This window comes from Grammomys surdaster, unplaced genomic scaffold (genome assembly GCF_004785775.1).
Source record: "Grammomys surdaster isolate TR1022 unplaced genomic scaffold, NIH_TR_1.0 126313, whole genome shotgun sequence".
Taxonomy (NCBI): domain Eukaryota; kingdom Metazoa; phylum Chordata; class Mammalia; order Rodentia; family Muridae; genus Grammomys; species Grammomys surdaster.
In genome coordinates, this window is record NW_021621113.1 from 5,772,705 (window position 1) to 5,786,259 (window position 13,555).

The following is a 13,555-nucleotide window of genomic DNA, read 5'->3' on the forward strand; positions in this document are numbered from 1 at the left end:
TAAAGATAGATAGATAGATAGATAGATAGAGATAGATAGAGATAGATAGATAAGACAAGACAGACAGACAGACAGACAGGACGGGCGGTGGTGGCACACGCTTTTAATCCCAGCACTTGGGAGGCAGAGGCAGGTGGATTTCTGAGTTCGAGGCCAGCCTGGTCTACAGAGTGTGTTCCAGGAGAGCCCGGGCTATACAGAGAAACCCTGTCTCAAAAAAACAAAAAAAAAAAAGAAAAAGAAAAAGACAGACAGGCAGACAGACAGGATAGATGCAAGCAATTGAGAAAACATGAGGTTTATGAGCTAAGCAACTTGTCCAAATACTCTCAGCAGCTCGCTGGTAGTCCAGGGTTCCTCAGGTCTTTTTTATTCCAGTCTAGTTTTTGACTTGCAAACAGGAAATACACAAGACAAATGGAAGTTGAATCTCTGAGTAGGGAGACCAGGGCTTCAGCACTTTTTAAAAACCTTTCTAATATGAAGGCAAGAGCCACTGAGCCAGACCATAGTGCCTCCAAAGACAATCAGGTACAAAGCAGGTTCTAGGAACAGGTTTATTCTTCTTGAAAAGCGCTACAACTCCAGACCAAGTTCCTACAGCCATCGTGACAGCCACTACAGTAACACACTATCACAGCCACTTTGTTGTTTCCAATAGCTTGTCACAACAGATTCCATTTTTTTATTTCTTGGACTGTAAATGATGTGTCCAAGTCCGACTACAATCTGAGAACAAGGGTTTCTCTCTGAAGCTGCCATGCAGGTCAGTGTGTCATGCAGACAGCTTTTCTTCCTCACCGTCTTTCTCTTAAAAACAGAGTTTGATCTCAAATCTCTCATTTATCCTAGTCTGGCCTTGAACTCACAACCTGCCTGTCTTGTCTTCTCAGGTACTAGGATTAGAAGTGTGTGCAAACCATAGTTGCTCTCTGTCCTGCTTTTCAAAGGAAGGCAGCAATGCCTTTTCTACTCCCACGCCAAACCCTACCCGCTCTCCAGTCTTCTTGAAGCTGTTTTTTTGGGTTTTTTTGTTGTTTTGGTTTTTTTCATGGCAGAACAGTACCTATGTCATTAGGATGCTAACTCATAAAAATAACTACAAAAGCTTTTAAATGTTTATTGGTATTAAGTAGGTAGGATGGTGCAAAGGTGCAGAGAAACTTATGCATTTGGGCCCTTATTTCTCTACTGATCACATTAGTGTAGAACAAGATTAAGTAACATTATGAGGAATAGAAGAAACAAACATAAATATAACCACAGTAGTCAGATCCTCTAGTTCAGTGAAGGATGAGCTGACATTTCCGGCCTCAATTCACATTGATCTGAGAGCCTAAACCAATTACACGCTCTCTTGACTGTTCTAGGCCTGTGAAAAAGGGCAGTAGACAACATTTATATACAAGACAGAAACCTTTTATTAAAACTGTTTTTATCTAAAACTACACAGAATTTGATCTCTTGTTCATAAATTAGGCTAAGTCTAGCATCACTAAACCAGTATTATTTACAAGATGAACCTTTGCTTTGTTTTATCAACAGGTTCACAGACTGAGTTTTAAACCCCACTTCAGTCTAAATCTCAAAATCTTGCCATCAAAGCCAGGCAACCCTTACAAGGGTTGGGATCAGCCTTTGACAGCAACATTTATCATTCACCAGAATGAAAGCCACAAGTGAACAAGATGGGATCATTCCAAACAATCCTTATTTGCTTTCCAAAATTATGCTGTGCCTAATTTTCTCGTTCTATGCAGGCAGGTGGGAGAGAGACCCAACTGACTATAAGAATGGTAATGATCAGATCCTCTTTAAAACAGCAGTGGGATGGCTTAGTGTTCGAGGATGGACTCTGTAAACAACACCAGCAGACAATAAAGTCAATTTACCTCAAACCCAGACTTTCTCACACACCCTGGCAATGGGCCCACTCTGACAGGTTCTTCTCATTTCATCCAAAGTCATGGGTGCAATGTTCTTATTCCCCAGTTATATATAGTGCCAAAATCTTACAAAACAGAGAACAGATCCCTTAGAAACTCAAATCAAAATGTTAAATAATAAAAATTGCTGGCATATTGTACAGTTTCTCAGACTCTTAATAGGCTGGCTCCAGAAGGAAATTTATCTCAGATACTCATAAAATGGTAAAGTTTGTGTATATACAAAAAGACAGTATTATGATGTAGTGTCACCTGTCAAAAAAGAATATCCACAATGGAACTGTCAATAATAAACACTTGCAATAAAGGGCAATAAAATACAAGAGAAAGGAAAATACATAAGTTAATTTGTTATTTGAGAAATGAATAGAATGTATGCATAAATTGATAAATACTGTGTCCATGGTCTAATTCCAAGGACTAGTTAGTAGTTAGTTTCTAGCTAAATTATCACAGGACACTCTGGTACACACTCTCTTCTGTGGTCAGTTTGTTCTGGCAAGACTCCATCAAGCACTTGCCCTTGAAAACAGCTCAGCAGGAGAAGGCTCTGAGGCAAGCACACTTCATTTAGAAGCAACCCAGATAACAACTACCAAGACTGTAACAATCACTGACAGGACAAGCACGAGGATACACATCTTCTTGCGAGATTTTTTCTGAGGAAAGAAATATTTAAAGACACTCATGAAACATTTCTATACCTAAGATTCAGAGTGCATCATAATCTGACTCATCATTCAGAACATCCTTATATTTTACTGCTGAGATTTAACCCAGGTCCTTGTGCACACTAGGTTAAGCACTGCAAGTGTAATTGTTCCCAAATACACATTTGCAAAGGTGCTGTGCTTTGTTCTAGATGTTATTTGCTGAGATGACTTGTCTCAGTTTACTAGTCAGTTTGTTCTTGAATCCTCTACCTCCGTGGCTGGAATTACAAGCAGCTGCCACATCCACCTGTGGAAGCTAAGCATTTGGATTCCAGAGCTGCTGTTTGCTCTAACCACTGAGCCTTCTCCCGAGGCCCTTGTGTATGTATTTTAATAACCCACTTCATACCTATCACAGATTGTATGCTCATTGTAAAATATACAAGCAGTAGAAAGAAAATTTTCATAGGTAAGACTGTTAACATAAGATTCTATTTCTTTCTGCCCTCTTGTTTGTTTGTTTGTTTGTTTGGTTGTTTGAGATATATATAGCCTTGGCTGGTCTGGAGGGGTCGGGCCCTCCCTCCCTCCCTCCCTCCCTCCCTCCCTCCCTCCCTCCCTCTCTCTCTCTCTCTCTCTCTCTCTCTCTCTCTCTCTCTCTCTCTCTCTCTAGTTCAGGTTACTTTATCTATAGAGATCCACTATCTCAGTCTCCTGAGAGCTGGGTTACAGGCCCATGTTAGCACACCAGGCTCTTCCTACTCGCTCATCTGTGCACATTCCTGTCTGGAATAACTGGACCATACTGTAAGTTTGATGTTCTTCTTGTTAGCATTTAGCACAAACCGTCCTTTTCTGCTATAATCTCATTAACATCTTTTAGTTCCTACATACTATACTGAGTAGACGTGATTACTCTTTTACTACTGTAAACTAAAATCATCCGTTTTTCAAGAATATCATTATGAAACTCAACATCATCATGCACATCCTCAGGTAGAACACAGCTACCCTAGGGATACAGAAAATGACTAAAATGCTAGTTACTTCTAAAGAGCCAAGCAACAGCAAGTGAGGACATCATTTCTAATATCTAAAACATGAATTATAGACTCAGAGGACTCATCCCAGCACATGGGAGGCAGAGGCAAGACAATCTCTGAGTTCCAAGCCAGTCTGCTGTACAAAAAAGAAAAGAAAAAAAAGCCAGCCAGGACTATACAGTGAGACCCCATCTCAAAAAAACAAAACAAAAAAGACTCATGCAAGTCACAAAGCCGAGGATCCCCTTCTGGGCCCAGCTCCCTGATGGCTAAGGCTTATTCACAAGCGGGTTCTGAGGCACCACGCCAAGTCAATAGTCAGCATACACCGCCGAAGCTCTGCTCTCAGTACAGCTCTTACTCTCCCAATGGTCCCTCCATTTAGGAAATAAGGTTAGCATCATGCTAGGCTTTAGGCATTAAGCTAGCTCATGACAGCTTTACAGCCACACAGCTTCTGTGTAAGTAGTTATTCAGGAGTTGATAGTGTTGGATATCTAGCTGCAAAGATAAATACTAAAAATGGGATTGGAGCTGCAAATTATGACTGCCTGCCTCCAGCTCAAACTCGGGCAGAAGACTGCAGCTGCCAGCATGTGTTAGCACAGCCTGGAGGGTCACTGAGTCTACAGCACAGAGTGACTTTCTTGATACTGGCTTTTACCTGATAGTAAGCAGCTCTCTGTAACTGGTCAGTAGCTCTTTCCACATGCACTTCTGAGCTTTCCACATTGGCTTCTATGCTATCTGTAAAAAGTACAATGCACATATCAGCACATTCAGGTATTTCAACACTGAAAGAAACAAACAAGCAAATTTTCTTTTTTTTTTAAAAAAAAAAAGTATATGGATGTTTTGTCTGCATGTATGTCTGTATACCATGTACATGCCTGGAGAGTGCTGGATCTCAGAACTAGAGTTACAAATGGTTGTGAGCCGGTATATAGGTGCTAGGAATCAGACCATAGTCTTTTGGAAGAGCAGCCTCTGTTCTCAGCTGCTGTGTCATCTATCCAGCCTCTCTGAGTAGATTTGATGGCACAGACCTTAGATTTTCCATTATCGTCCAAACCAGCCAGCCATGAGATCAAAATTTACTTTTCATTTAGTTTTTTTCAGAGAGGGCCTCATGTAGTCTAAGCTGGCCTCAGCATCCTCAATGACAGGCCACGTAGCTGATGCTGGCCTAAACTCCTGACCTTCACATATCTACATGAGTGCGGAGGTTATAGGCATCACTACCATTCCCAGCTACATGTTTCTAACATGATAAGAGAACAGAAATAAATACTGACATATTTAATAGCAAGGGATTACTAATTATGCAATTCACCTATATAGGGTTCAAGAAAAAAGACTGGGGAACAGGGAGAGCATGCAGACCACATATTTATGTTTCTGCACATACAGATAGGGGTACATCACAAAGTCAATGGGGCAGAGTGTTATTAACTAGAAAAATTCTGGGCAGGGATATATAAAGGATTTCTTGTATTGTTTTTATTTTGCAGATTTTTTATAAATTTCAGATCATTTCCACATTAAAAAGCTTTTAAAAGTTACTAACCCCATAATCCCACAAGAGTCTAGAGCTCAAAGCTGGGGTGCTGACAGCTCTTTCTCTAACAGACTTGCAGGCTATAACAAGTGAACAAGGCTCACCACAAAGCACCCTCTTTAGCCTCTATAGTTGACTGTATAAGAAAATGAATTCAGAAATTAAAAAAAAAAAATCCTAAATTAAGTTTATAGTGACCCATCTTACTAAGTTCTTTGTACTCACCCTAAAGTTAGATGTATTAACAGTACATACCAATCAGATCACCTTGGTCATGGATCATCATAGCTAAATCTTTAAATATCTGATTGACATCCAAAATGTCAGCCTAAGGGAAATTAGAAAAAAACAAAACACAACAACAAAAAAAAATAACAACCAATTAGCTCACATTAAGGAACATGTTAGAAGATTTCTTTCCTTTCCTTCTCTAAAGATTAACAATCACATGTGCTTTAAAGGTTTCTCCATGAATAGAAAACTATCTATTGCTGCTTACCTAATAATGTAGAACAAAAGACATGAAACCCACTCATTGACCAATAGTACTTGCACGTTACCTGAGAACTAGTGAGAGCACCCAAGTCTGAACAGTATCCACCAGACGCTGGAGTGCTGTGCTGGACACATGCTCAGTGTGACAGCTCTAGGTAGAGCAGACCAATGTCAGTGACTACTCGGACTTTTGACTAGAGAATTTAAATGGCTTCTATAGAACTGTGCTGCCTGAGGAACACATAGAAGACAAACAACCAAGGAGACTGTTACTCCAGGGCAGACTCTGGGTCTATGGATTCTGTGTCACTTGGATGATGCCCAATAAACAGCTTCCAACTGACAAACAACTTCGATCCTGGACAATGGTTGGCAGGGTGAAAGGACATCACTGTTCTGACTGAAAAAGTTTAATAACTTCCCAGCTTGGTGGGCTCAGCTGCACAGTATTCCCAGCAGTGATAGAGGCAAGATTCTCTATGTTCAGGCTTTTACTTTCATAGGTAATAAGCCATGGTGTAACACAAGTCAGTGGAAGAACAGTGGGCTGGTGCCTATTAAAGGTATGTTCATAAGGTGTGGTTTATGGTTTGAATAAGTATTGCCCCAGGTGGTGGGGCATTCAAGAAGGATTAGGAGGTATGGCTTTCTTAGAGGAGGTGTGTCACTAGGAGTAGGCTTTGAAGTTCCAAAAGCCCAAGCCAGGCCCAATTTCACTCTCTCTGTCTCCAACTTGTGGATCAGATGTAAGCTCTCAGCTACTGCCTCAATGCCATGCCATGCCATGCCTGCCTGCCTAAACTGTAAGCAAGCCCCCAATTAAATGCTGGAGAGACAGATAGCTCAGCAGTTAAGAGCAGTTGTTGACCTTGCAGAGGACCCAAGTTCAATTCCCAGCATACGCATGGCAGCTCACAACCACCCAGAACTCTAGTTCCAAGGGATCTGACCCCTTTTTCTGATCCCTAAGAGCACTCATAAACATAAAAATACAAAATAAACTAAATTTTAAAAATTTAAAAACTTAAAACACACCTCCTAATCTTTCCCAAATAATCTACAACTGCAGCAATACTCATTCAAACCACCACAGCATATGACCATAGTTTTTTGTTTGTTTGTTTGTTTGTTTGTTTTTCAAGACAGGGTTTCTCTGTGTAGCCCTGGCTATCCTGGAACTCACTCTGTAGACCAGGCTGGCCTCGAACTCAGAAATCCACCTGCCTCTGCCTCCCAAGTGCTGGGATTAAAGGCGTGCACCACCACTGCCCGGCTATGATCATAGTTTTAACAGTATTTTTTAAATGCCTTTTTTTGTTTGTTTGTTTGTTTGTTTTGAGGCAGGGTTTCTCTATATAGACCTGGCTGCCCTAGAACTTACTCTGTAGGGTCATTATGGAGCTCAAGGAGCCAAAGACAGCCTATAGAACTTTCCTTCAACCCCACACCAAAAATGGTTCCAATGACGTGACAAGAACTATACTTGGAACTGAACTTTAGAATGTACAAAAGCAGAGCTGGAGCCTTCCTTTCTGCTAGGCTATCCAAACTATAAGAAGGAAATTTTCACACAGAACACTGCTTAACCTGGAGATGGCCACTAAGATTGGAAAACTCTAAAAAAAATCGCCTTGCTGTTTTCCATGCATGTGTCTCTCCCAGAGATCATATGCTAAGTGGAGTTTGAGCAAGAATCTGCACTTTTGAGTGCTCAGGCCAACAGAACACAGCAGTAGTTAAATTTTGCCACAACTAAATTGATAGATAATATAAAACACACAAAGACTCAATCTAGCCCTTTTCATATTAACCTGCCCCCCCCCCAAAAAAAATCCCCTAATATCTGCAGACACCTGAGTCAAACAGAAGCCATAGCCTGCCTCTCACCTCCAGCTGCCGAATCGCCGTTTCCCTCTCTTTAATAAGTTCCAGGTCTTGCTCAGTGATGGCCGCCTCTTCCTCCTGGCTCTGCATCTGGTTCCACTCCTCATGGCTACAGGGAGACAAGCACTCCAGTTGATTCCTTCTCTCTAAGGTATGAGGAGATATAACTACATCTCTGCTGACAGCAGAACCTAGGAAGATGCTACTCAGGACCCAATGCTTCTGCTATCAATACAAAATCCCTGTGGGCTGTATTTCTCATCCAGAGGCAAAGATGTGATACAAAGAAAATAAAACTTCAGCCACAGGTAAAAATGAGATGAGGCAGAATATGGAAGACAGGCCTCTTTGCCTTTTCCACTTAGGGTTTGTTTGTTTGTTTGCTTGCTTGTTTGTTTGGTTTTGGTTTTTGCAGTCTTGCTAGGACTTGCTAGACAAAGGAAGTATCCAGAGGTTTAACTCAATGAATTGCACAGACCCAGGGAACTCTTAAAGCATAACCGGGGCTGGTACCAAGGCCACTAAATGAAGGAAGGAAAATATACTAAGCCACCAAACAGGGTTTCACCAACTTACCTATCAGAACCATATCTGGTTCCCAGGAATTTCCTTGAGACTATGTTTTGTATAGACTCCACTTAACAGAAAACCAAACCGAAAGATAACAAAATGTTTGCAACTTGACTTTTTTCAAGTACATAAAAGAAAAGTGTACTATTTGTTAAATTTTAAAAAATTGGGACTGGGCATGGCACCTGGCAGTCAGAAGACAGCACTGTCTCCTCTAGGGCTGGACTACAGACAGTTGTGAGCCACCACGTGAGTACTGGGAATTGAACCTGTTTCTCTGCAAAAGCAGCCAGTGTTATTAACCAGTGAACCATCTCTCCGACTCTATTCATCCATTTACTTACTTATTTGACAGACAAGGTTACCTCCAATTCTCTTGACCCTCTTGCCTCATCCCCTAAAGTGCTAGGGTTACTAGGGTTACAGGAGTGCATTACCATGCCTGCCTCAACTCCTGGTCTTATTTACTTTTCTTCTTCTTCTTCTTCTTCTTCTTCTTCTTCTTCTTCTTCTTCTTCTTCTTCTTCCTCCTCCTCCTCCTCCTCCTCCTCTTCTTCTTCTTCTTCTTTGGATAGGTTCTAACTGTATAGCTCTGGCTGTCCTAGAACTCACTATGTAAACCAAGGTGGCCTTTAATTCACAGAGATCCACTTGCCTCTGCTTATCAAATGCTGAGATTAAAGGCATATGCCACTACAACCAGCCCTGATTTTTTTTCTTTTTCTTTTTAATTTTTAAGTAAAAATAGTCACAAAGAGACTGGAGAGATGGTTCAACAGTCAAGAACACTGTTTGCTCTTACAGAGGACCCAGATTTGATTCCCAGCACCTATATGGTAGCTCACAACTATTTGAAACTCCAGTTTCAAGAGATCCAAAGCTTTCTTCTGGCCTTTGTGGGTACCACACATACACATGGTGCACAGAATTATATGCAAGCAAAACCTCCATAAACATAAAACCGACACAAAGGTGTGGATTCACAGTAACTATCCAGGAGGCTGGATGAGCCACTTTTTACCTGTCAAATGAGACGAGCTGCTCTTCTCTTTGCCTGTCTTCTGCCTAGAAAACAGATGGTTGTCGCTGCTGTTATCCAAAAACATGCCAGAGACACACAAAACAAGAGCTGCCTTAGCTACAGTACTAAGGCATGACATCCTCTAACCACATCTAAAAGATGACACTTTGTCAATCTGTTTTGGGTAAGAAACGAGTATGAAATGGGAGAAAGCAAATCTGCCTTTCAGTTTGGAAGGAGAACGTAAAGCATATTATCTGTTGGAGAAAGGGGATGTGCTGGGGTACGCGTCTGGGCTGGTAAAGGCCTTCTCTTGGGAATGAACTTACAGAAAGACGAGATCCAGCTCTCGCTCTAGCAATACTTTCTTTTTCCTTCTCAGATACGCTTCTCTGCACAGCCTGGAAATTGTTTAAGGCCGACGAGAAGTCGTTCATGAGCCGCTCCTTCTGAAGCTTCTGCTGGCGCTGAAGAAAGTAAGCAAGAGCTTGAAATCTCAAGTGAACTCAGAATTGTTTGGTTTAATACTGATTACAGCACAATTATATACTTAAGAAATTTCAAAGTACAAAAGTTATTACAAAAATAGGCCTTTCCTTAAAGGCTAAGTTTGTTCCTTCCTGAATCAAATTCCCAGTTAACCCTGTGGACCAGATCAAAGTACACTGATGAACGTGTGAAAAGGAATTGCAATTTAGAATACTTGGTTCCTGCAGAATGTAAATGCAGAGTAAAGGCTTTTGAGCTCAGAGCATCTAAATAGTTTTCCTTATATGTGTGTGTTCTGTTTTATTTTGGGGGGTAGAATATTGAAACCATTTTTCTATACTAAGTTATTAGTTTTCCTAAAAATTACCATTATTCTCCTTTATAGTTTTTCTTTTTGAGTTTTAAAAATTTCAAGAACTTAAAAAAAAAAACCTATTTTATTTACCTATAGGCTACCTTCACTACACTACTTATCTCTCTCAAAAACTACAAACTGAGAACCTGCTCTGAGCTACATATCTGACTTAAATAATGTATTCTTCTCCTGCTCTTCCTCTTCCTCCTCCGCCTCTTCTTTTTTTAATGGGTTTTCAAGACAGGGTTTTTCTGTGCCGCCCTGGCTGACCTCGAACTCGATCTGTAAACTAGGCTGTCCTTAAATGCATAGAAATCCACCTATCTATGCCTCCAAAGGCATGTGCCTCTACTGCCCAGCCAACACTGTATTTTTTAAATACCTTATTTTCCTAAAGCTGGAAAATATTGTGACGAGGGAGGGAGGGAGGAAGGGAGGGAGGGAGGGAGGGAGGGAGGGGAAAGGAGAGAGCTGGAGATGGGTCAGCAGTTAAGAGCACTGACTACTCTTCCAGAGGTCCTGAGGTCAATTCCCAGCAACCACATGGTGGCACACAACCATTTATAATGGGATCTGATGCCCTCTTCTGGTGTGTCTGAAGAGAGCAACAGTTTACTCACATATATAAAATAAATAAATCTTTTTAAAAAAAAAAAAAAAAAAGAGGCAATTTGGTTGGATCCAAAGATGAATTCATAAGAGAACTAAAACAGAAAATCAGGGAACCAGAGAGGGCTGACTAGCCAGTTCTAAAGGTCAAACTAGTGCACTCAGGGTCACCTCTAAGGAGCAACTGCTGGGGGCTGGAGAGATGGCTCAGTGGTTAAGAGCACTGACTGCTATTCCAGAGGTCCTGAGTTCAATTCCCAGCAACCACATGGTGGCTCACAGCCATCTGTAATGGGATCCGATGCCCTCTTCTGGTGTGTCTGAAGACAGCTACAGTGTACTCAGATACATAAAATAAATTAAAAAAAAAAAAAAAAAAAGGGAGCAACTAACTGCCAACAGCAGACACTGCCTGGCAAGGACAACTTACTAACGTAGAGAAATCAGGCTGTGACACTTGCTAGCTGGAATGAGAATTAAAAAATTACTGCAACAATCTAGGTCTAATAGGTAATGGCAGTAACTGGGTCACAAAAAGGAGTTTAAGAAACATTATGACTGCCGGGCGGTGGTGGCGCACGCCTTTAGTCCCAGCACTTGGGAGGCAGAGGCAGGCGGATTTCTGAGTTCGAGTCCAGCCTGGTCTACAGAGTGACTTCCAGGACAGCCAGGGCTGCACAGAGAAACCCTGTCTCGAAAAACCAAAAACAAAAAACATTATGACTTGATGACTAGAGACAGAGGAAGAAGGTGAAGTCAGAATGCCTCAGACTTCAAACCCGGGAAAGTGATGGCAATACTGAGAGCCAATTTAGGTGAGTAAAGTTTTCTTCTTTCTGGGATTTTAATATTTGTATTAAAAAGATTTTAACAGGCGGGACACAATGACGCACACCTTCAATCCCAGCACTTGGGAGGCAGAGGCAGGCGGATTTCTGTGAGTTTAAAACCAGCCTGGTCTACATGGAGAGTTCTAGGACAACCAGGACTAGACAGACCAACTGACCAACCAACCAACCAACCAACCAACAAATAAATAAATAAATAAATAAATAAATAAATAAATAAATAAAAATTACTCACTGGATCAAACATATGGCCTTATACATACATAACAAGGAACCACACTGAGTTTACCTCAGTTCCAAAATGCCATTTTTAAAATATATCATATTTCTGCATTACTATGTTCTTTAAAATTAGGATTTTAATTAGTGCATTCATTTTATGAAGTTGTTTTTACTACATTTTATGTAAAAATTCCTTCCATTATCGCCAGTTTTAAATCACTATAAAATTAAAGTGACTCTCATTGTAATAATTAGTAATTTATACTTTCCTTCAAATTTTTTTCTGTAGGACAAATTTATGAGTGTGATTAGAAAAAAGGCACATTCTTTTATCTTCCATACGCTTGGGACCAAAGACCTTGCACATACTAGTTAAGTGCTCTATGAGCTATATGTACCCAGTCCTTATTTGCAAGTTACTTCTGAGATGATAAATATCAACTTATTTCATAGATTTGAATGAGAAACTCAGAATAAGACCATTATTACTATACTTTATAGGGAGATAGTATATTCAAGAGGAGATAGCAAGGCCTGGAGAGAGTTCAGTAGTAGATCTGGTATCTAGCATATGCAAGGCTCTGGATTCCATTCACAGCACCATAAATAAGTCTGAGAGAAGAGTTGAACAAGGACTGATAACAGCAGCTGGCAGGGCAGCACTATGAAACAGTTGAAGGCTTCAGAGCTCAAGTTTGGGAACTGTCTGGGTGCCATCATCATACAGATGACACTGGCATCATTAAATAAGTGAGGCTTCTGGGGAAGAAAGGCTGAGGTACGGAAATCAGAAGATCAACAGCACAACTCTGGGGCATGCAAACTTTGAGAAAGAATCAATGAAAAAGGCCGAAACTTATCTTGGGCACCATCAGTGAAATACTGTCTCAAACGAAGGAGGCTCAAAAAGACCACAGTGGTTAGCAGCTGAGAGATCTGCTAACAGAATGCATGGGAATGGAAAGCAGGACACACGGTTTCACACAGTGGTTCTCAGCCTGCCTAGTGCTGTGCTCCTTTTACACAGCTCCTCATGTTGTGCTGACCCCAACCATAAAATTATTTTCATTGCTGGGCGGTGGTGGCGCACGCCTTTAATCCCAGCACTTGGGAGGCAGAGGCAGGCGGATTTCTGAGTTCGAGAGTTCGAGGCTAGCCTGGTCTACAGAGTGAGTTCCAGGACAGCCAGGGCTACTCAGAGAAACCCTGTCTCGAAAAACCAAAAAAAAAAAAAAAAAAAAAAAAAATTATTTTCATTGCTACTTCATAACTGTAATTTTGCGAGCTATGAATTATATGTAAATATTTGATATTCAGGATATCTGCTATGTGACCCCTGTGAAAGGATCATGTGACTCCCAAAGAGATCACAGCCCACAGGCTGAGAGCCACTGGCTTAACATATCGGGCACTGGTAAAAGATGAGCAATGGGGCTGCGCCAGGTTAGATACGGAAAGACAAAGGGAAGTCAGCACAACGGGAGAAGCAGAATTGTATTTCACTGAAGAGAGCAAGTTTGCAACTCTATTTTGTGCTCTTAATGACTGAGGCTAATGGAAGGAACACTAGCATGCATAATCCAAAAATATGTCTTTGGCTTTAGAACACATTAGATGAAGGTTTTGGTAGCAGACCTAACTTTCTATTTATACTTTGCTGGGGCTAATATTTCATTCTCAAGCACTTACAAGACTTTGCCTGCATCAGGCAATTAGATTCCTTTGTCAATACTATAAAAACTATTGGCAAATATGTACTCCTTTAGTGCACAACTAGGAGAAAGAAAGGATAATTTGGAAGCAAGGCGGAGAAAATGGATAGAAGGAGAACAGGCCCATCACTGAAGCATCAGCATGAGTAA

The 13,555-nt window shown here is 41.0% G+C and overlaps 1 protein-coding gene across 1 annotated transcript in view; it reads right to left on the bottom strand.

Annotated features, from left to right (window-relative positions):
• Positions 1-543: 543 nt before the first annotated feature.
• The window catches only part of Stx12 (syntaxin 12), a 29,919-nt gene continuing 16,907 nt past the window's right edge, over positions 544-13,555 (bottom strand). Inside the window, exons 4-9 of the mRNA XM_028759936.1 lie at positions 9,500-9,637; positions 9,171-9,214; positions 7,583-7,688; positions 5,456-5,528; positions 4,307-4,389; positions 544-2,605 (exon numbers count right to left, since the gene is read on the bottom strand). Of these exons, the coding sequence (XP_028615769.1) occupies positions 2,513-2,605; positions 4,307-4,389; positions 5,456-5,528; positions 7,583-7,688; positions 9,171-9,214; positions 9,500-9,637 (537 nt within the window). The 3' untranslated portion in view covers positions 544-2,512. The remainder of the gene's footprint in view (positions 2,606-4,306; positions 4,390-5,455; positions 5,529-7,582; positions 7,689-9,170; positions 9,215-9,499; positions 9,638-13,555) is intronic.